The sequence below is a fragment of the Aplidium turbinatum genome, chromosome 2 (assembly GCF_918807975.1).
Source record: "Aplidium turbinatum chromosome 2, kaAplTurb1.1, whole genome shotgun sequence".
Taxonomy (NCBI): Eukaryota; Metazoa; Chordata; class Ascidiacea; order Aplousobranchia; family Polyclinidae; genus Aplidium; species Aplidium turbinatum.
Window position 1 is genome coordinate 39,580,581 of NC_137473.1, and position 23,458 is coordinate 39,604,038.

The 23,458-nt window shown below is 36.1% G+C and overlaps 1 protein-coding gene across 1 annotated transcript; it reads left to right on the plus strand.

The window, feature by feature from the left end:
- The first annotated feature begins 1,828 nt into the window (after positions 1-1,828).
- On the plus strand, positions 1,829-13,317 carry LOC145764659 (aspartoacylase-like). Its single transcript, XM_082576305.1, has 7 exons — positions 1,829-1,990; positions 2,618-2,690; positions 3,982-4,183; positions 5,957-6,044; positions 6,325-6,421; positions 9,144-9,264; positions 9,484-13,317. Exons 1-7 carry the CDS (start codon positions 1,843-1,845, stop codon positions 9,697-9,699), a joined length of 945 nt encoding a protein of 314 aa, XP_082432431.1. The 5' UTR covers positions 1,829-1,842; the 3' UTR covers positions 9,700-13,317.
- The last annotated feature ends 10,141 nt before the right edge of the window (positions 13,318-23,458 follow it).

A 23,458-nucleotide genomic window follows, 5' to 3' on the forward strand; every position in this document is an offset into this window, starting at 1 on the left:
ACGAGGTCGTGTGGCTTCTTGCATCACAATGCTTTGGGCACGAATCGGAAAAATTCTACGCTAACGCTACTATTTTCTGCGGTGTAAAGTTTCACTTAGCTTTTTTCTTTAGGTTTATTTTTGCGTGTCATGTGAGCGAAAGCGAATTTTCCCTGGGCCTTTTCTTTCTTACTGTAATACCAAAACTTAACAAATATTGCTGCATCTTGCTCTAATAGCCTACCTGAATAAATCTAATTTTGTAACCAACCTTGCTTTATCAATGTTACTCGGAGATCAAAGCCAGACATTGTGACGTAAGACTTGAACTAACTTGCGCGTGATTAGTGTAGAAGTACGGTACTCCCATCGATTCATAGCGAATAATTCACCTTTGTTACAATGATTTAATGTCAGCAAGAAGAAGAATGTCATCAATAGTTGAAGCAACGTAAAAATCGAAAGCTTTTCTGCTTGAATGGAAGCTAAGGGATACAGTATTCATATTTTCTAGATGCGCGCGAAATTATATTCTTGCAACAATTGTTCGTGCTATGCAATGACAATTTGTATCGCTTCTGTGTTATTTCTCGGCGGACAAATATGACCGATCTAGATGGTACTTCCCGCGGACATCACATGCTGTGACGGCGGACATGTCCGCGGTGTCCGCCGTGAATTTCGAGGCCTGTTATAGGGTTAGGGGTTGGGGGTTAGGGGGTTTTTGGGGTTGGGGGTTTTTGTGTTTTTTTTTTGAATTTTTGTTTGAAAATTATCGGGTACCGTAGCCTAATTAAAACCCCTAACCCCTAACCCAAACCCCCAAGCCCCAAAACCCCCAAGTCCCCCAACCCCAAAAACCCCCAAGTCCCCAAACCCCAAAAACTCACCGAATAGGGCTCTCACCGAAAAAGGCTCTCACCGAATCGGGCCATTCCGTTCTTTTGGAGAGGCTGTTTTTAGTGACCCTGGATTAGCATTATACTCTGTATCAGTGATCTACTAGTATTGTACATTATTGTACAACAAGCTTTACTCAGTAAAATTTTGCTTAAATTTATTTTTCATTTTTTCAGTTTGCTTAAAGGGATCACTGGTGTAGAATAGATTCGTCTCCAAGTTTATTTTTTTGTGTTAGTATTTTTTCCCCTATGTAACTCTAACAACTTTAGCACAAAAACGATATTAACTGTGTTCTTTTTTGCATAACGCAGTGAAGATAAGTTGGTTAGTAATGTGATGGGATCAATATCATATTATATATGTTTTATATACAAAGTTAAAAATGAACCCTTTTGCTGAAAGACCTTAAGTACCTCAACTTGTGAACGACAGTAAATCAACTATATATAACTTTAATTAAAACAATGAAAACTATTAATACTACAAAAAGTGCTCAATGCCAAGCAAAAAGGCAAAGCAGAGCGAATTAAATCAAATGTAGTTATTACTATCTGAAGCCTTTACAAATTGTTTCACCTAACGGATCATCAGAAGGTCTTATTCAAATAGAATAAGTAATAATATAATAATAAATAATAATAATATAATAATAATTCTATTTGAATAAGACCTTCTGATGATCCGTTAGGTGAAACAATTTGTAAAGGCTTCAGATAGTAATAACTACATTTGATTTAACTTTAATTAATATACTCATTTTGTTTCCTACAATTTAAGGTTTAATTGCTTTTAACTTTTCAATTGTTTGCTGTATCACAAGGCAACTGAGATATTTTTGTCTTTCAACTGTATTGCTAATGTATGTGCATTGTGCAATCTTGATGAAACCTTTTCGTGACAGGTCACATATAGGTTGGAGTGCTAAACTTATCATCTGACCATAATTTAAAGTCTTTGATTATGGAAAAAATTAGTCAAGTTACAATATTTGGGGGTACACATGGTGATGAAATGTCTGGAGTCTCTCTGGTTAGTAAATGGTTGGCAAATCCTCAAAAGTTGAAAAACTATGTGACATGCCCTATTGTCCCTTACATTGCTAATCCAGGTAGGTAAAGCACTGTTAGCCAATAGAATATAAGGGCTAAGCTCGTGTTTATCAAGCCCTCTTTGTCATGACACAAAGTTTATTTATTTTTGCTGAGATGACTTTTGTGGCCCATGTTTTCATCTCACTTTTTTCAACTCATCTTACTCTCAGTACCCCATGTAAATTTCTTGTAATCAAACATTTTGCACCTCAAATTTCATTCGTTTGTAGACCAAATTTGGACTGTGGCCCATAGTTTGTGAATCACCAGAGCTAATAACTTACTCATTATATTATGGCATCCTGTTGATGAAATTGTGACTTTGGTAGATTCCAACTTATGCATATCACTTCTACTTGCAGTAATGACTTCTCTCTTATTACGAGATCACATTTTAGTGAAAAAAATTAAAATTCTCTGTGCAGTGTGCACTTAAAAACAGCAAGCCCAGTGAGACTCCAACAGAAATAGTAACATAACTTTGAAATAAAATAAACAAGAAATTCTGAAATTTGATTGTAAACACTTTGTGCTAAAGCACAATTCAGGCCAAAGCATTTGCCCCAAAGTTGATATGATAAACACTAACCAGAGTCCTTTGTGTTAATTACAAATGTAATAATGCAATATCTATGGTCTTATAGAAGCGGTGAAACTATGCAGGCGTTACAAAGACTGTGATCTTAACAGACAGTTCAGCAAACAAAATTATGCAAAGTAAGAATTTTGTTGATACTGGAGTGTGTAGAAATGAATTCTACTATGTTGAAGACATGTCTCATATTGTATTAGTTTTTCTGTAAAAGTGTGTTCTTTTGCTATTTTTGTTTGTCTGTTGTGTTGCAATCATCATCATTATCATAATCCATCGTCGGTTTGTTCCCCACTAGTGGGGGTGGCCGATTGTTTCCGGGCAGCAATTGTCTTAATCCCTTTTCTCCATTTCACCCTGTCCCTTGCATCTTCCTCCTTCAGTCCGACTTTTTTAAACTCATCCTTCACTTGTTGTTTCCACGTTCTTCTTGGACGACCGCGTTTCCTCTTCCCATCCACCTTTAGATCTAGTGCCTTTCTAAGAAAACTTCCTTCCTCCCTCCTTATCACATGTCCATACCATCTTACTCCATTTGCTCTATCACATTGTTAGCAATCATATAATTATATTGTATAATACTGTATGTTATCATAATTTTTGTAAAATATTATGAAAGGTGTTATTAAATATTAAGGTTTTTTCATTCAGCTAGGTACTTATATATATGCGTATACTATTTATATATAAGTTGCTATAATATATAAGTTGCGTATTTAGCCTATTGATTTTTTTATAGCTTTGAAAACAACGTAGAGATCATTAAGAGCAATAATTCTAGGCAGAGCTCCTGTTTCAACTTTCTGGGTCATCAGCTTTCATTTAAGTTTGACATTTTGTGCAGTAACACTTAAAATCAATTTATCAGTTGTTTGACAGCATACATATTTGACAGCATACATACCTTTGTCATACTGTGTAGTGTGTACTGTTCCAGGTAACACCAAATCATTTTGAAAACAATTTAAATAAGCACCAAGTTAGTTGGTTTGCGTTACTGACAGGTACTTGATTTATGACTACAGGTTTTGAATATTTTTTTTAGAAAAGAACTTGGATGATGTACTTGCAGTTCCGTCTGTGTCAAGGCGAATGTCAATACAATGTGCAAAATACTTCAGCTGTACTTGTATGTTAGTTTTTCTCACAAGATGTAGCATATTCAGTTAATCACATGTCTTGGACTAGCCTACTAAATAGTATCGGAATGGCCCGTTTTGGTGAATCCGATTCGGTGAGTCCGATCCCTTAACGGAGGATTTTTTCAATTTTTTTTTTAAATTATTTAGTGCCGTAGCCTAATTATCATTGCCGTTTTAGGGTTAGGGGTCAGGGTTAGAGGTTAGGAACTCACCGAATCGGACTCACCGAATAGTAGCAGACCCAAATAGTATACCTATTACATATACTGTTTAGTGCTGAATCAGAATCTCTGCCGTACGAAGTAAAGCGAGCTTGTGAAATTCATGACAAGTTTGGTGAAGATGTCAATTTATTTCCTGGTGGTGGTCGGAATCTTATTATTGACCTTCACAATACAACGGCCAATATGAAATGCTGCGTTATTGTGAGCGACGCTTCCAATATTGTTTCAATGCATATGGCTCAGTATATAAAAGTAAGTTGTGTTGCTTGGTTCAAAGTTTCTCCTTTTTTGTGGCATTGTTGTTTTATTTCAGCAAAATAATGTTTTTAACTTAAAGTACATGCTATGTTGGCTTAATCGATTTAGCTATCCAACATAAGAAAGCTAAAATTGCCTCCCTCTTTTATAAGGGTTTGAAACCCATACTTTCCCTGTACGTCAATGGCCTGTCAAAAAACTTAACCGTTTTAAAATCTGGCTGCTACACAGAAAATGCAGTTAAATCGTATTATGTATGCTGATGATTTTTGCTGACTTTTGTCTTAGTCTTACTGTTTACTTGAATTGACTGAGGTCTGCAAGGACTTTCTCTAAACAGTATGACATTATTTTAATTGATAAAAAGTCATTTAGGGTGTTGTTTAATTTTAAACAATTTGATGGACTTTGAAAATATTAAATGTTTAGATGTGCACATCAACTCTTCTTTATTAAAAGACAATGACTTGCTAAGACAGGATAAATGTTATTTGTTGCACCACAAACAAATTAAGAAATGAATTAATAAAAGTTTGCATACTCATTCTTTACAATAACTCCATTACCGATAAACCTTCTTAAGCGAATTGGTTAAACACATCAATCGGATATAGGACATAGATGTCAAAACGTCTGGCTAATCAGACACACGATCAACCGATATCGTTTATTTAATCACTCGTCATTTCATTCCTGCATTGCACACTATGTTGTCTTTGGAGATACAGAACATTTATTATATTTATATACTTGAAAATGGATACGAAGATTGGTTTCTCTTCCTTCCTATCTACTTAACGGCGTAAGTCATTCTTTTGCGCTCATTTCTTTTAAAAAAACATGTTTGTTGGTTTTGAAAAAAATAAAACGAAAACAAACAATTGTTTTTTTGCTCAAGCAATCTATGGAAAATTTAAATCTTGGAATAAATTTTGCACTTGCTTTTCTGTAGTATCTGTTCTGAAATACTCAAAACATTGATAAGTTACCAAAATAAAATTTCGTCACTAAACTTTTCATTATGAGAAAAATTTTCTTTAACTTCATCAATGATACAAAAAGATAAGTAGTGTGACAAAATAATAAAAAGAAAGTAGAGAGTGCCACACTAAATTAGCAAATTCAAGTTTATTGAATTTGAATAGAAAGAACTTGAATTTGTCAGTTTAGTGTGGTACTGTCCACTTTTTTTTTTATCAATAAGTTGATCTGTATCAGTCGATGTCATTTACTCATCATACTGGGCTAATATGCATTATGCAATGAAAGAAATAAACAAACTGATAAAAAAATAACACAAACATCAAAGCAGGTTGACTGTAAACATGGCTACCAATGGGAGCATTTCCAAGAATTCATCATCCGAACATAGTCTTCATCATTGATAGAACTTAAAGTTGGGTGGTTTATTGGTACCACTTGCTGAGCATGCGGCCATACTTCTGACGTACAAAACTTAATCAAAACTGCAGAAAAACTAATTTGTAATATGTTATACAGCTGTTATGATAAATGAAAACAGTTGTTGCTTGAAACAATGTATGAAACGATGGAACATAGTATACAAAACAAAGAAAACGTAAAAAAAACAGGTCTTAACCATCCCTATGTCTACTTTGTCAAAATATTTAACCTGGCAGGATACGGCAAAAAATATTGTGATTAATCAATGATCATGCTTGACTTGTATGTTCACTTGGTTGTAGTCTAATGGCATGATGGTATATTATGTTATTATTATTAATATAATATGTGATTATTTTTCAGAATAAATTTGAAAACGATGTATGTAACATTCTTGTTCTAGGGAAGCACTCATATGCATCGAGCAGAAGTTTAACTGAATATGGAATTGGTAAGACAGCTACTGCGTTTTACAACACAACGCTGGACGTATACATGTCCTATTTCTTATTTAAACTTCATTTATGCACAGGTTCTAAGTTTATTTATGAAACGCATAGGCTACGTATTTCGAAAATTGTTTGCAACAGTTACAAACAAAAGTGCTGAATACAATCTATCATCCTATTTATTTAATTGTTGTGCATATTATGAACATTTTAAGTGTTGTTTCAAACATGACTGTTGCTCTAAGTCTAAGTTTAAAGTTTTATTGCTGTCGTTTTCTGCAGGGTTGGAGATAGGGCCTCAACCGCAAGGAGTGTTGAGAGCCGATATATGTGATTTGCAAGAAAGATCTGTCCATTATGCTCTGGAATTTGTTCAAAAGTAAGAAAAACATTATATCTTTAGTACTGAATGTCAAGTGATAAGTAGGCTGTAAAAATTCACCGTCTTGGAACAGATGACGGTATTTCCTGGCCAAAAAGATAGTGTACGGTACTGTACATGTCTGAGTCAGTATATGCTATTTGGCAGGGCCCGATTAACCATGAGGCACACGAGGCACAGGCCTCAGGCCCCCTGGTTTTGGGGGCCCCCAATTTTTTTTACATTAGTACCGTAGGCGTAGCTAGTGAAAGTTGTTGTGCCAGTAAAACGTTGCACAGAGGTGGGTTTGTTTTAACATTCTATTACTGATACCACAATGAAATGGAACTAGTTTTAGTTACATAGGCTATTAATAATTTCTGGAATAGCCTGCCCTGCCATAATACTTTTATGAATAGGCTACTTTGTATTTTTTCTTGTACTATCCTGGAATCCTGCTGTCAACCAGCTCACATTTCAAAAACAGTAAATTGTAATAAAGTCAACAAGAGTTATTATGTAAAACTAATTAAAAATTATTAAGTAAACTAATTATTAAGTAAAGTTTATGTATTTATGTATGTATGTAAAAAAGAGTTATTATGACTGAACAGTTTACGTAATAGGGCCTGGTATAATCATTTTGTGAAAACAATTGTTTTTTTATTTCTCTAATGACTACCGCTTTTACTTTTTAATTTGTTAGCTTGTTTATATTACTATTAGATATTACTGGTGTTAGTAATTTAAGTGTTGTTTAATACCAAACCCGATAATCATAATTAATATATAGGCTACTTGCTACAGCATTTTATGCCAATCTTCCATCGTATGTAAAAAAGAGTTATTATGACTGAACAGTTTACGTAATAGGGCCTGGTATAATCATTTTGTGAAAACAATTGTTTTTTATTTCTCTAATGACTACCGCTTTTACTTTTTAATTTGTTAGCTTGTTTATATTACTATTAGATATTACTGGTGTTAGTAATTTAAGTGTTGTTTAATACCAAACCCGATAATCATAATTAATATATAGGCTACTTGCTACAGCATTTTATGCCAATCTTCCATCGTATGTAAAAAAGTCAATACTTTCATAGGTTTCAAGAAACCATTAATAAACTCTGCTAGTTCAAATTCAAGTGTATATTTTGCTAGTGTTTTTAGTATGAATTGCGCTTAATTTCGAATCTGTTAGATTTTTCATCCAATAATTTTTGTAACAAGTAGCTATCATCATCATCCTTAAGTTCCTTCCTTTCGTCGAGGGTTGGAGGCAATGAGGCACCTGAGACGCCAAGTTTCTTAGTTGTGAGATTTTTCTACTGCAGTTTTGTAGTCAAGTTCTGTCCAGTCTTCGATATCATTAGTCCAAACTCTTGGTGATCTGCCCCTATTTCGCTTGCCGTTCATTTTTGCTTCTAATAGTTGTCTTTGAATAAAATTATTGCGAATCATGTGGCTAAACTATTTTAATTTTCTTCATTTAATTGTTTGTAAAATTTCCATGTTGGTTTGTATTCTGGATCGTAGCCTACATCTTTGTTTGTGATTTTATCCTTCCATGAAATTTTAAGCATTCTTCTATAAATCCACATTTCAAATGCCTCAAGTCGTTTAATCATTTGTGATGACAGTGTCCATGTTTCTGCATTGTAAAGTAAAGTAGTCCAGATAAAGGATTTCATAATTCGTTTTCGAGTATTGATATTAATTTTGCGTGTTGTTAATGTCTTTTTCATTTTTATGAAGTTGTTTCTTGCTATTTCTATTCGTCTCAATATTTCCGTATCGCATCTGCCATTTTCAGTTATTGTGTGTCCTAGATAGGTAAAGCCTTTAACTTGTTCGACCAGCATTCCGTCAATAGTGACATTTAAACTTGGTACAGTTTCTTTTCTTGTAATAATTATCGTTTTCGTCTTGTTTGTGTTGATTTTCATGTTATATTCCTTTCCAGTATTGTTCACTTTTTCTATTATTGTTTGGAGAGCTTCTGCTGATTCTGCCAACAAAACAGTATCGTCTGCATACCGTAGCCTAGGTTGGATATATTCATATAAGTAACAAGTATAAGAGTGTTCATACTGTTAGAAAGTTGTAGGTAAATTGGTTAAATTAATATTTATGAAGTTATAGTTTTGCTTGAACTATTTGTTAGCCCATATTTCATCATTCGCAGAGACTACATGGCATTGCATCGAAGGCGATTGCCAATAGGGGCCCCTAAACTTAGTTGTGCCTCGGGCCTCCATGGGCCTTAATCAGGCCCTGCTATTTGGGTTTACTTTCATATCGGAAGCTATCCCGTCGTCATAGCCGCTAAAAGCTTGTTGTTTTGCTTTTCCATCCACTTGTTTTTGCTGGACAGAGATTTGGTTGCATACACGGCAGGTAATGCGACAGATCGTGGTCAGTGGTTGATATGCTGCAAAATTTCCCAACACCCCTTGTCAAAAGGCATAACCATCTTACATGAGAAATTTGCAAGTCCTACGCAATGAAGAGAGTAGCTATTTAGTTATTGCTCGACTTCTTTCGACTACTATCAATGCCGCAAATCCGCTCGCATAACCGTATCTTTTTTCATGTAAATTCAGTAATCATCTTGCGTAGACCTCTTGTCTCACAACATTGAGATACTAAACCTCTTTGTTAACTGTTTTTGTGCTGTCGTCAAGAGTCAGCACACGATTGTCAAACTTAGCATATGATTTGATTTTTTTTTCTTTTTCAGGTTCAATGATGGGTTTTGCTTCCAAGAATGCGACGTGACGTCATTTAACATATGTCAAAAAGTCTGCTTTCCGAAAAATCTACGTCCTGGCATTGACGTCATGATTCATGAGAACGTACAAGTATGTATATCTAGCTATTCTAACGTGTAAGTAGGTAAAAGTATTGTGAGATCCAATAAACTTGTGCAGACTGTCTTTTTGAAATATTTTGACCAAAATCACTCCATTAAAACTGTCAATATAGAAAAACTCTTGGGTCAAAACTACTTAGGTCAAAATACAGATAATCTTAATCATCGGTGGTCATATGAAACACATTACTTAACTCTGTACCGGCAGGACAACGACTTCAAACCCATCGCTCTGTCGGATCTGGTTTTACGTAAGAATGACGGTACCGTGATGTCATTGAAAGAAGCCCTTGGGTCCGACGTCTCTACAAATGAAACGCTGTATCCTGTTTTCGTCAACGAGGCTGCTTACTACGAGAAGGATTTGCCGTTTTGGATGACTACGAAATCCAACACAAAGCTGCCAGCCTTGCAAGTCAAATAACGATCTGTACGATGCAAGAATATTCTAGAAGCTTTGTTTTAATGGAGTAAAATGGAATAGATGAATGCTTTAAAAACAGCAGGCCACGACCGTTGCTGTCTTTCAAACCAGTTGTTATTTCAACCACAACGTAAATTTTCCAATCTTTTTCGGCACGCATTTTACGAACTATGAAATTTTGCTGTGTGGTTTCTACCGATATCGGTTGATACTTTTGTCTGATAGTTTTACGTCTAGTTTTTGTGAAGAAATTTCTAAGATTGTATGTTGGTAGGAAAACGCTCCAGTATTTACTATTTCTTTTTGCCTTGACCGCTTATGGTCTTTCGGTGCCATCCTGATTGCGCCATAGTCTAACAACAGCTGTAACTTGCAAACCATTGTTTTGACTTTTCATTTACTCTGCCTATTTTTGTATGCACGTGGCGCTATTAATACAAACTAACTTGACTTGTTGACTTGATAATGACACTTTCCAATTTATTATCTTTTCTATCATTACCTTACAAGAACGTCAAGATTCTAGGGTCACTAACGTAGTGCATCGGGAAGTTGTTCCCTCGAGGTCTCCGAAAGCCTGTTCTATACTAGCGCAATCAACTTGTGTCTACGGAGTAGTGTTTAAAATGTAATTTTCTACTGCTGCTATTCTTTTTTAATCGTAATTACAATACATTTATCAAACGATAATACAGTATCTCTAAAATGAGTTCATCTTTCACGAAGTTTAGTTAATTTTACGTTGTATGTGGTTGTCGTTTTTGTGCGCGTGGAAGGTGTCATTTTAGAAAAGATTGTGTCAAACTGGCAGCCTTTCGTATGCCTGTGCAATGAGCAATTGAGCATGCATGTGTGGAAATTTAAGAAGCTTGGGCTTGCGATCTACCCCCTAAAGCTTGGGCTTGTGGTCTACCCCCTGTGGTCACTACACAGGGGGTAGCGCTCGTTTTTAAACAAACTGTTGTCCCCCCCCCCCCCCACTGCACGCTATACATCCCGCTTGATGGATGACTTTTCCACTGTGTGCTTACTCAGTGGTTCGGATTATGTTATCAATTTGTTTTGATAAATGGTGAAATTTAGCGAAATATATTATACGATTTTTTTACATGTTTCTTTTGTGGAAAAATTGCGAGTAGTTTGTTAATGGATATTGTAATTGAGATTCAACTTTATCTAGGTTACTGGATGCCAAAAAGTTTGCATGTTAGTTATTAGCACACTAACATGGCAACCTAGTTAGTTAGTGCACGGTTTTACGTCGCTCCGCACGTTATCGCACCACCTTTTCTTTGGTTGTCGCACCACCTTTTCTTTTGGTGGACTACACCCTTATACTCATACGCGCCGACTTCCGGGGGGGGGGGGGGTATACACCCTTATACTTCCCCCGTAAATTTATGGTTGAGGGGCAAAAAAATGACTACCGTGTATTGTATACTCAAGTATAGATCGATCTCGTGTATAAGTCGAACCCCTGCTTTTGAGATGAAAATCGGTGATATTTCCTTCTCCCATGTATGAGTCGAATAACTTATTCCCGACACTACCATTCGATGATTCATCTAAGTATTGGCATTGACGTACGGAATGGAAATTTCAAAGTAGATCGTAGAGTAACTTACGCTGCTGGATTAGTCACGTAACTATTCACGGCAATATTAAGTAAACCAGCTTAATTAAGGTAGACGCGCTATTTTGAACGAGGTCTTCTCGCTGTGAGAGCAATTATGGTTTAACAGAACGCATTGTTTTGTTCGCAATGTGAGAATTAAATGGAAAACTGAAAAAAGAAAGGTGTTTAATGAACTTGGTCGCAGCACGGTCGCACGTCTGCATTAACGACGTCTCTCACCGCTATTATCACCTAGCCTACATAACATCATTGTTTTATGCGGCCACTAAGGTTTGACATCGACAACGATCATGGAATGTTACGTAATAAGAACGATTATATCCTACACGCAAAAATAAAAAAATTGATCTCTTAAAACAGCTCTTTTTCTGCTGTTTTGTCTCTTGAGCTTTGCATATTGCTCAACAAATGCATAAAGTTTAGAATTGACAAGATATCATTAAATTTAAATATTACCGTAAGTTTGAATCAAGTGCTGCAAGTAAACGTGTTCCAAACTTTTACTTCGGCCGAAGCCATTTCATACTCCGTGATCTACGTCGGCTATGATTTTGCCGCAGCAAAAATGCGTTCATTTTGAAAACTGCCGAGCTGGAGACAACAGCTTGTCCCGTGTAAAAGTCGAACCTGTCTTTTTGAGCTGCAAATCACTTGCGAACATCTCCACCTATACTCGAGTATATACGGCATTTGATAAAAGACTATAAAGACTTTCGATGAAAAACAGAAGAGAAAACACTTCGCCGATGTTAACGCTTTGAAAGCAAGTAATTAGCAAAACGAGGTTAATAAAACTGATAGCGGGTTTCCACTCTACTTGAGATCATGATTTTTTACGTTTTATTTCTATAACTTCACTGTCTTGATCGTTGTTATTCACTCGCACGAAAAGGAAAGGATTCGGCTTGTTTTCCAACTATTTCAATTATGAGCTAACAATATCAAAATTTTTACGACTAGGCGTAGCCTACTGCATGCGTAAAACTAATCGTTTCAAGCAGCGGTTCTAATAAATTCGGCTTGCGACCTAGGTGTCAATATAAACAAAACAGTAAGCTTAATCAAAGACTATTTTAATTGAGTAAAATAGCGTTATGGGTATGACGTCATCACCTTTCTCGCCCCCCAAGGTTTTTTGAAAAGTCGGCGCCTATGCTTATACTTCCATCGACTGAACCTTCTTAGGCCAGGAGTCCTCTTCCATTCGTTGTACGTGGCCATACCAACGGAGTCTCCTCCACTGTACGACCTTTTCTACGTGGTAGATGCCAAGCCTTCTTCTCAATTCTTCACTTGAAACTCTGTCTGCCAGCCGCTTTGAGCATATCCACCTCACCATAGCGTTGCCATTGTGGCTCAAATGCTTGATGTCCTCCACAATGACTGGCCACATCTCACTGGCATAAAGCATTACGCTTCTGACACACATGTTATAGCCTCCATATGTCCTCTCGTGCGTGCAACTTGCTGCTAAATCACTGTAGTATAGCCTGATTTATGCAACTTGACATTGTTACGTGTTTTATTACAACTTGACATTGTACTTCCGAGACAACAAACATATCGCTTTTCCATCATCTTGTTACGTTGACACGACTATGCAGTGTTTGTTGGTTAGGTCTTTCTCAACTCGAAATTGTCGTCATCTTTTTTAGCAGTCTGACTTGTTCACTTTAAACTTTTCTGTGTTATCAACTTCGTTCCAAAAGGAAATCATGTCACTGAACAAGTTTCAGCGTTTGTGGTTTCAGTTCAGAATCAGACGCTTATTCTCTCCACATGATACGATTTGCTTTTGAATCAAATGTTGCCGCATTAGAGTAGAATTAATTTATTCCACGCACCTTTTGATGGTAAGCGAGAATTTTCGATATGATATTATTTGATATTCTAGTATTTGATTAAGGTGTCTAATTGCCTTGTGCACTCATTGTGTAATTTAGATATCTGACTAATTCATTCCACAGGGTATATGTGAAATGTGTGCAGTAGAAGTTTTGTGTAATTGCTTTTGCAACTTTGTACATTTTGAATTTACAATTAAATAATCATGTCAACACATGACGAAATTTAGTTAAACGAATTATTTTATTGCAAAGAAACAAATTATAGAATGCTGATCATTAAGTTAGATGTTTAGCCTAGGGACTGTGGAATAATGGGACGACTCGCTTTATTGATTTTTCTTGCGATATGGACAGTGGAGGGTCACTGCGAAATTTAAAAATTGGCAAAACTGCAAAAAGTTTTGTTTGCTTTTACGTAAATTCATGTTTAACAAATGAAATGCTATATTTTTCGCGAGGTTTAGGATGCTAGAACATCGACAGAACCTTGCTGCAGCAGTGTGAGGTTAACTACTGTTACCACTGTAGCGTGAAACCTGTTGCTGCATTGTTATGACTAGTATAGCATTACATAAGCATGATATCACATATTTTCATACATTTATTTTGGCAATACACCCTTTGTGCACACGTAGCCAGATCACATACGCTGCACCTGGATATGCGACATATCGCGGTAGACCTCAAGCTGTAGTTGCACCAAATTTTGTCATAACACTATGACCCTCCAGTTGTCCACCTTCTTTTTGAGTGAGCAATCCCCTACTTCTACCATCCCTAGTTTAGCCAGGTATTTTGAACAAAAGTGGGTGTTGATAAACGTTGTAAGGACCTTCTGGTGATCCTCCTTTTAGGGTGAAACAGGCGGTCAAGGGTTTAGAAAGAGAGTAATAATTATACAGTATTTGATTTGATGTATTTACTTAATGTACAGCGTGCGGTGTAGGCCTGTCCACAAGAGATACAAGAGCTGCAGTATAATAGGTGATTTACATAGCAACCTGCCTCTCCACCTACAAAGTTGCCTGTATCATTTTGCAGCGTTAAAAAGATCTTGTATTTGAGTCTTTCACAAGACATAACTTATGGCCCTTTTTCAATCAACTGTTTCTCATTCAAGCAATTTGTCTTGTTCACATTTAAACTTTTCAGTGCTCATTATTTCCGTTCGAAAACGAAATCACGTCACTGAGTCTCACAAGATACATGGACTCTTTTCATTCAAGGTTTTTTTTTATTCAAGCAATTTTTCTTGTTCTCTCAACTTTTTAGTGCTCATTGTTTCCGTTCAGAAATGACATCACGTCACTGAACAAACATATCAGCGTTTATTTTAAGTATTTGCGGTTTTTATTCAATTTTATACGTTTTTTATACGTTCCTTCTTATGTCACAGATCGTGATTTGTCGCGCGGGTCAATCGTTCTATTTTAATGAAACAGTAAAATCATGCTATAACGCAACGATAAGCGTCATCGAAATTCATCATAAAATTAACAAAACTCGGCAGTAGGCTACCGGTAGCATACATTGGAACGGGTGAAGTATTTTACTGTGCTCGGTGTAAGCAAATAATTGATCAACGATGGAAAAGAAAAAAATCGGTCATTTAAAAATTGTGCAGAATTCCTTCAACAGCAAAAGTAGTTAGACGTACCAAAAAAACCTCGTACTTTTCCACCAGTTAGGCTTGTAAGAATAAGCGATAGAAACGTAGCCTTTTGACTTTGTTTCTCTCACATAAACATTATTGCATGATAGAAAGTAAGAAGCTATTAGGCTACACCAAAATTGAGAAGGTAGGCTACCATGGGTCACCTCCGTAGGCTACTGGAGTTTGAACTTGTTTTGATTTTTACTTGTAAACTAGCTACATTTGAGCATTAAGCTGGAGCTAGGCTACAAAAAATAAACCAATTTATGCGAGGAGGCAGTGCGATTGCTAATGTTCATCCTTTGTCTTCGATGGTTGCTGAAAAAATTTGAATCAGGCTTTAAAATGAGTGCAAAAATGACTTCTACCTTTTTTCTGGACCTCTGGTATGTTTGACATGTGCTGTTTTTTCGTTGTGACGGTCAGAAATGAACACAAACTTAATTGAACTGAACTTCATTTTTCGAAGACGGCCAAAAAATATAAAGGTATTTTATGACATCGAAGTTGACTAGCAAGGCTGCTGCGTAAGGTAGGTTACAATATAGCCTGTATTGCAGAATGGACACAAGAAGGATGGTTGCATTAACTTCTTATTTTGTTGTTTGACCACATTTTCAGCCACCACCATCACTGATGGTGATAGAGCAAAGTATTTTTGAGATAGCCTATCTGTTTAAAACTACGGAGAGGAGCAGAGAATTCCTAGAAAGAGCTGATCAGTCACTCAAGGCCTGCTTAACTTTATTCCTGTTCTGGGCTATCAAGACCAGAACTAAAAAATGTCACAAAAACCAGAACTAAATGAATGGTAAGACGTGGTCAAGGCGACTGAGTGAATCATGCGATGTAGCATGATGGCCTTCATGTCTTTTATGTTGTGATGCTCTCAGACACGTTATACAACTATGATAGGCTACCTGGTGTTGCTTCCCTGCTCATTGAGTTGGATGTTTTTATGCAAATTCTATCATACAATACGGTTTATGATGAAATGACAAGCGCGGTAACTCTCTTTGATTTATGGCTGCGATCCAGATGGGTGTTACTTCAATGAGGCAAAGCTGATTTGAGATGATAGAAAAATAAAGGGTAACTCTACAAACCTGAGTTTCTCCCCTTTGGTTGCAATTTTTCTGCATCACCCAGGAAAATTCTTGATGTTATTTTTAATGTGACGAAGCTCTTAAAGGAAAGTTTAGTTTAATAGATGTCTAACATAGAACATTTTAAGCACAACTACGAGGTAACCGAATATAGAGCATTTTTCACCTGTAGGCTACCGGTATGAAAAACGTGTAAAAAGTAAATAGGCTATAGCCGAAACGCCCGAAAGGCTAGTCACAAAAAGGGCCGATTGGAAATTATCAGGAAGGCTACGTTATATTCAAGCATATTGACAAGTTGATGTTGTATGTTATTACTTTTCAGAAGCTCTTTCTTTCAGGTAATCATTAGTAAAGTTAAAATGTCAATAAATCCTTTTTTAAAAGGCATTGGTTTTCCAAGTATATCGACAATTGATGTTCCTCCTTTCCCTACTTCACCCAACAATCCCTTTCCCCCCTTTCCAACGCCTATACCTTCATCTCCTCCATTTCCAAGTACCGACATGTCTTCTGTTCCTTCTCAAATCCCAAACATTTTATTCATTGATCCTATTGACGTTCTCAACAAACCGATCGATTTCATTGGATCCATTCCAACTCCTCCACTTCCCACTCAATCGCCTCCGAGGGGGGTGGCAGTTGAGACCATAATTGGTTTCGTTCTGGGTGGTATTGGGATTGTGTGCCTATTAATTGGTCTTTTTGTGTACATACGGAGAAAAAAGATAAGGTCAGTACAGTAACCTAAAGTAGTAGGCTAACTGTCATGGTATTTGCAGCCTAATTTATAAAACAATTTTTTCTTATTTGTACATTTTAAGTTAGCTAGGTCAATATGAAGGCCTACTCATAAAACAACGCCACCTAAAAAGGGGCATAAGAAGTTTTAATATCTACACATAGTAGGCTAGCTATATTGAATCGTAGCAAAACAATCTTCTTTTTATTTCTGTCTTAAACTCGAGAGTTTCTTCTCATGTCACGTCAAGTTGTTACTATATGCACGGTCTGCATTCAGAGTCAACTAGAAAGTTATTATTCTTTATTCTAGCAGCAGTTATTCTTTCATTTCATCTTAGCTTAGTTTCGCAGCCCTTCTGTTCATTTGGTTGAAAAAAGATGATAGTGTAAAGATAGGTCTATTGGTCTGAGGTAGGTTTCCTCAACGACACACTCGAAATAACACAGAAATTGACATTTAATTCCAGTAAGATAAAAAGTGAAACACACTCACTGCTTATCTAAGTAAGTAAAGACATCTTACGCAGGCGTGCAGAAGAGCCACCACCGTCACAAAATGCCTATATTGAAAGACAAGCTTCTGGGTTATACGAACAAGTCCGTCCTGTAGTCCCACCCTCAAGATTCCAAACAAAAAATGGACAGTCTGCTCCACCGCCACTTCCGAGTTACCAATCAACACACAGTGGTGCATCGGTTCTATCAAGCAGCTATAATCAATTTTCACCAGGTAGGCAAAGCATATAAATATGTTGTCAACATGGCTATTTGTAACTTTACTGTTGGCTACGTTTGATAACACTTCATCAGTTGCGTTAAACTTCCAAATTGCGTTTCCATTTTTGTAATCAGTTTTTAATTTGAGCAGCCTAAAGCAGTGCTGCTCAAACTATGGTATGCGTAACTGCGTATCGGTGCTGGTACGCAAGCACTTGACTGCCGGTACGCGATTAGCCTGAAAATACTTTATTGAGTATAGCCTATTCAAAACTACTTTAAAAAATGTAACCAAATTCACAACTTTTCTACTCGAAACTCGACCAACCTAGATTACTATTATTATCGATACACAACCACAAAACTACAACGCTCAATAAAATACTCTGGCGCAAAAAATTGGAATAATATATCAGATGAAATTCGCAAATCCTCATTCACAACTTTTAAAAGAATGTACAAAAAGAAAATTATTGACTCATATTAAACAAATGCTAAATTAACCTACTAATCAGTTTTTTGATTTCTTATCTTCTTGGACAGCTTCACCGTTATTTATGTATTATTATCTCTTTGTCTCAATTATTCAATTATAATTGATGAGTTAAGGGTGGCTGCTTGACTTGAAGACCTTGAACGGTCACTTCGCAGCCTCCCGCTGCTGTGATGCTACCATCATTTTTTACTCGTTTTTTTTATTGTAAACTTTTCAACAGTTTTACTGTACATTGTGTTTTGATTTATTGTACATATTTTTCGCAGCGGCCAATAAACAAACAAACAAACAAACAATATTGTTGTGTGTTAATCAGAATGTGCTTTTCGCCATGCTTAGGTAATTTTTCTTGGTATAATTTTTATTTTTCTTGGTTATAAAAACCTCCATCGAGAAGTCAGTTTTCCTCAATTAGCGAAACATTGACAACAACTTCTAAAAAGGATGGTAAATATTCAAAGTTTTTATTTCGTTTCGCATAACGTCATTTACTCATTTGTGATTATTACAAATAATGGGAAGAATGCAGAATAAAACACCTGCAAAATGCTCCAACTTATCGAAACTTAGTTTCGTTTTGTAGATGTATGTAGACTATAACATTGTGCAACCTACGAAAAAATCACAAAACTGAGTTTGACATTGCTTTCTTTCATTCTTGTGAAAGAAGGTTAGCCTATATTGTAGATATGATTATCAACATCCTGTGATAGCCTACTTAGTTTACTATCCTAGAGAGTAGAGGCTGTAGATAGTGAACTGTAGAGACTTGTAGGCTAGAGACAAGTAGGCCTATGTCTGTGTCAAAATAGCGCCGATATTTCAGTTGGCTTAGGATCCGACGTTATGAAAGAGGAAACAGAACAATAAAGAGGTGCTAGGTTGACTTTCGGGGTCAACCTAGCTTTGGGGTTCAACCTAGGGGTCTACCTAGACGTCACTATCTGCCCCCAGTTTTAACAATCCCATTGTACGTTGTCATGGCCTCTAATATAGTCCGTCTTGCTGAAGAGCCAAAAACCTTAGACCAAAAAACATAGAGTGACAACCACACCCCTAACACCACCGATCAAAAAGAATACTAGAATATAGCATACTACAGAAAATTGAGAGTAAAACACATACATGCTATAACTAACTAGGCTTACTAACATTGTATGGAACCACAAAAATTGACTGAAGAGTCGAAAGAACATTGACCAAAACAACATTTGACTGACAACCACACCCCTAACACCAAATTCGTTTAAAAACAGTGACTGAACCACATACTCTCATCCGAATAAAAGTTGAAAACGGCATGATTAACATGTTGTTGCTTAAACGCAAAAGTCTATTATCTGTGGGCCCCCTGAGATGGTGGGCCCGGGGGCCGGGCCCCCTTTGGTCCTCCCCTTGACACAGCACTGACCATGACAAGCAACTGCATGTTGGTGTTGCATAAGTTGCTGCTTTCGTTGCTAGAGAAAATATGTAGGCAGGTGTACAACCTTTTTTTGACCTTGACCTTGAGTTTAATAAAGGTTACCCTTTAGGTCTTAATTCTTGAGCAACGAAAACAAAAAAGCAAAAGCATTATCAAAATAACATTTTTCGCTGCTTTGCCACAAGTGACATTCTTGCTGTAAAAAAATTCACAATGTTCGTTTGTTTGAGTGGGATGTTATCTTCATTGCAATGTGCAAGAAGTCGTGAAAGTGATGTTTAATGCTTTTCCTGTGCTTTGACCATAAACAGAAGTAGGCTACGGTAGCCTATGATCTAACAATAGCAGAAAGGTGATGTTACTAACTTGTCAAATGTCCAGCTAATTATTTTTGTAATAATAAACCTATTTAATACACTAATTTAATTTTATGTCGTTAGCAAAAAAAACGATAAAAATACTACTTTTTGGCAGACCAAGATGGGATTGAGCTAGTTCTTCATGTGGTGCAAGCCTGTGCTCATAAAATAAATAGGAACACGAGGCATCAACGCTTTTTCTTTAGGTGATCAAAAAGGTGGTTTACCATCAGCAGTAACCGAATATTATGAGACACCATCAATTGTGAAAAATCAAAGACTTGAAAAATCTAATAATGAAAAAATTCCATTGGAAGACGAAGAAAAAGGTACTTATTTCTGCTGACACAATATGAAGTTGCTATGAGCATTTTTTGCTTCTGTGATGGTTTAACAACTCGTGATTATAACTGATGACACTCCTAGATGCACAATTTGAAAATTAGATAACTAAATTGTAATAAGCTACTTAGTCAATCAAGTACTTTTAGTACAAAATGTTCGACTAAAAAGAGCGATTATGTGAATGTCATCAAAAAACAACAACCAAAACAAATAGCAAATAGCCTATTACTAACAACCTATTAGTTTCCGCCACTGTAACTTACTGTCTATGTAGCTAACCAGAACAACACAACAAAATTTTAAAAAATCCAAGCAAGCATGGGATGATTTTAGAAGATCGAAATCTTTTCAAGAGGCCCGAGAACTGGAAGAAGTCATCTCATACTCTTTGGATACAATGCGCTTTTTTCTGAAAAGTGTCTTGTTTTGATGATCTCATTTGTACCCGGGCCAAGTTTTCTTTTCTTTTACCATACCTTCATCCTTCAATAACCAATTGAATTGATGTAGCTGTAGGCTACAGCAGTAACTTACTGCATATGTTTCAGAAGTAATTCATATTACTTTCTAAGCTAGATGGATTTATGCAAATGGTTTATGAATTCAGTTTAGTTTGTTTCAGGCTATATCTGATTATCAAAGCAAAATTAATACTTGGCCTAGCCTGACAGGGGTCTTGAAAAAAGTTGCAGCGTGCAAACGCGATTGTAGCCTAATTTAAAAATCAAGTAGCCTACAAAATCAAACATTTCACTGCAGTACTTCTAAACAGGTGACTTAGACTTGCCGCCCTATGATCTAGGCGTAGCACCAAAGCCTCCAACAACAAGTCAGTTTTCTTCAATTGACGAAACATTGACAACAACTTCTAAAAAGGATGGTAAATATTTAAAGTTTTTATTTCGTTTTTTATGACATTGTTTTTGATTATTATGAGAATAATGCGAAAGAAATAATGCTACAAGAGAATAATGCTCCAACTTATCGGAACTTACTCCCGTTGTCGGAATTAAATTGCAAATGAATCTGAAATGAACAAAATATTATTATGTTTGGGTAACTGATATCAATTCAAGGAAGAACTGTGGCCTCTACAAATAAGCAATTTCGTTAGGTTACAATAAAGTCAAAATTTGATAAAAATAAAGTCAAAAAAAATTTTTTTTAAGTCAAAATAAAAGTGGCCCTAAAGTCATAAGGTTACCAGTATCTAGCAGGCTTTTAAAATTGTACCGATGAAAAAATGTGAGCTAGTATCCTAATGAATGTCTGAAATAAGCTAACATCTGCTTACCAATTACATTCTTTTACATTTAATTTTTGCAGATACTAAATCAAAGCTTAACATTCAGCCCAACTGGCAATACCAAATACAAACGCTTCCAAAATTGATTATGCTACATTTTACATTCCAAGAAAATGTTAATGTACTTTAAAATACAAGGTTGTAAACTGGTGAGATATCGAGACATCATAGTAAGATTGATTTGCCCAAATTCACGACGTTTCTTTTTCAGAGGGAGAGCGACCGCCCCCCTGCCATCCCATCTCCTACGGCTATGCCTGTCTAGCTTTCAAAACAATCAAATTATTTGTAGCTTTTTTAACCAGCTACTTATTTGAGAAATCTTTTTGTCTCTAGCAAAAAAATCTTGCTTGCTTTGCCTACTGGCAGCGAAGTAGCAATAAATTTCCCGATACATTGATTTGTATGTAAATGGATTGGTATTGTTGACATTGTGTTTTTTGAGTTGATTTGATTGCCGTTTTATTGTAATTTCTATCTTGAATTCATAACCTATGCCAACATCTTGTATTATGGTATGCAGCCACAACTTTGATCCACAAAAGATTACAACTATCTGCTCTATTTATTCCGGTGGTTTGCTTTCTTTTACCGGTCTCCCAGTGTGAAAAGGTTAGGAACCCTGGTTTAAATAAATCTTATTTTTTTAATTGATGTGCGTGCACTATTTTAGATGACATGGACAAAAAAGAAACAACCAACACAGAAGAGAACACTTATCTGAAATCGTTGCCACCTCCGGAAGATCTTCCAACAGATGAAGACAAATATGTTGTACTAACAGATGCCTGATCTAAAAGACAGTCTTTAGATCATTTAACCAATAGTGATCCATATTTGAGAAGTTAAAAAAAAACTGAAATAATGTTACTTCAAGTAGATTTATGCTTCAATTTGTTGAGCTTTGCAAAAGCATCGTTACTTAACCGAAGTTATGTTTTTTTTTAAATATGTTTTATCATTACTGCGTGGGAAGTGCGAACAGCGCCCCATTGATGGTCGAAAGGTAATCGCATCGATCCTTTCGAAAATGTTAAACTTTTGAAAGAAAACATTTAATCAATGTCATATATCACATGGCTAAATTTTTGCATTCTTGCCAACTTCATTTAAATTTTTACACTAGCCAAAGGCCTGAGCACAACAAAATAGCTTCTGCGTATAACTGTCTGATCACACTCTCTTTTAAACTTGGGCTATACATCTTTCAAGATCACTCATGCAGAAAGTAGGTTATATGGCAGCCAAAAGCCTCTTTGTAAATCGCTTGAAAATTATCATAAATGAAATAATTATTGGGCCTATTAATGAAAGACTCGATATTGAAATATTTAGAGAAACTCTTAGAAAATAAATTCCGGTTTTTGATAGCTTCTTATGTTAGTTTGGTAGGCTACAGAAGCTTGAAAACCAAACCTCTGAGTTACTCATTGCGAAGTTCCGTTTTGTTGCTTGTAAGTTAGACTACTCTGTATAAGACGCTGTAAACCCGTCTATTTACCTTGCTAGGCAGTGACACATATTTATTATTTTGATGGGCTATTGCAAAACCAAGCGTTTCCGAAAAATTTTTTTTGTAGAAAGCCTGATTTTTAGCATTGATGAATTGATAACGTAAATGTTTAAAGTTGACTATGAACAAAGAAACAGTTTACGACCTTCTGAATTCCAGACCGAACAGTCTATCAAACTGTGTATCACTTTGGACCAAGGGCTTGCTCTTATCTTAGATCGATAGAGACAATTTTCTATTCCTTGAGCAAAAAGAAGTGTCGGCAACTGGTGAACACACTGCTATAAAACCGTTTGAAACCTACTACTCGTTTATTGCCAAGTAGCCTAATGCACTGTATGTACTTAATCACAATGCTTTATGTAAAAAAGTTAAGATGGCTTAATTTCATCTGGAGTTAGGCTTACGTGTTGGTTGATTATAAGGTTTGGTTTGATTTTTGAATCTTTATCCTTGGACTGACAATGCCTTGATAGGTAATTGCCGGTAGTTTTGCATACTTGCAGAGGCTCTTGACGCAGGGCCTGTTACCGAGATTGGCAGAGTGAAGTTTTCCCGATTGTTGAAGTGTTTTTACCGGGAAATTAATCCATTCACTGGGTGCCGCTGA

Bases quoted from the DNA above. Each gene is read 5' to 3' on its own strand.
- LOC145764659 (XM_082576305.1), top strand. From the start codon at position 1,843: ATGGAAAAAATTAGTCAAGTTACAATATTTGGGGGTACACATGGTGAT. The intron at 2,691-3,981 runs GTAAGAATTTTG...TATACTGTTTAG, and splicing joins AGCAAACAAAATTATGCAAA to TGCTGAATCAGAATCTCTGC. The intron at 4,184-5,956 runs GTAAGTTGTGTT...ATTATTTTTCAG, and splicing joins ATATGGCTCAGTATATAAAA to AATAAATTTGAAAACGATGT.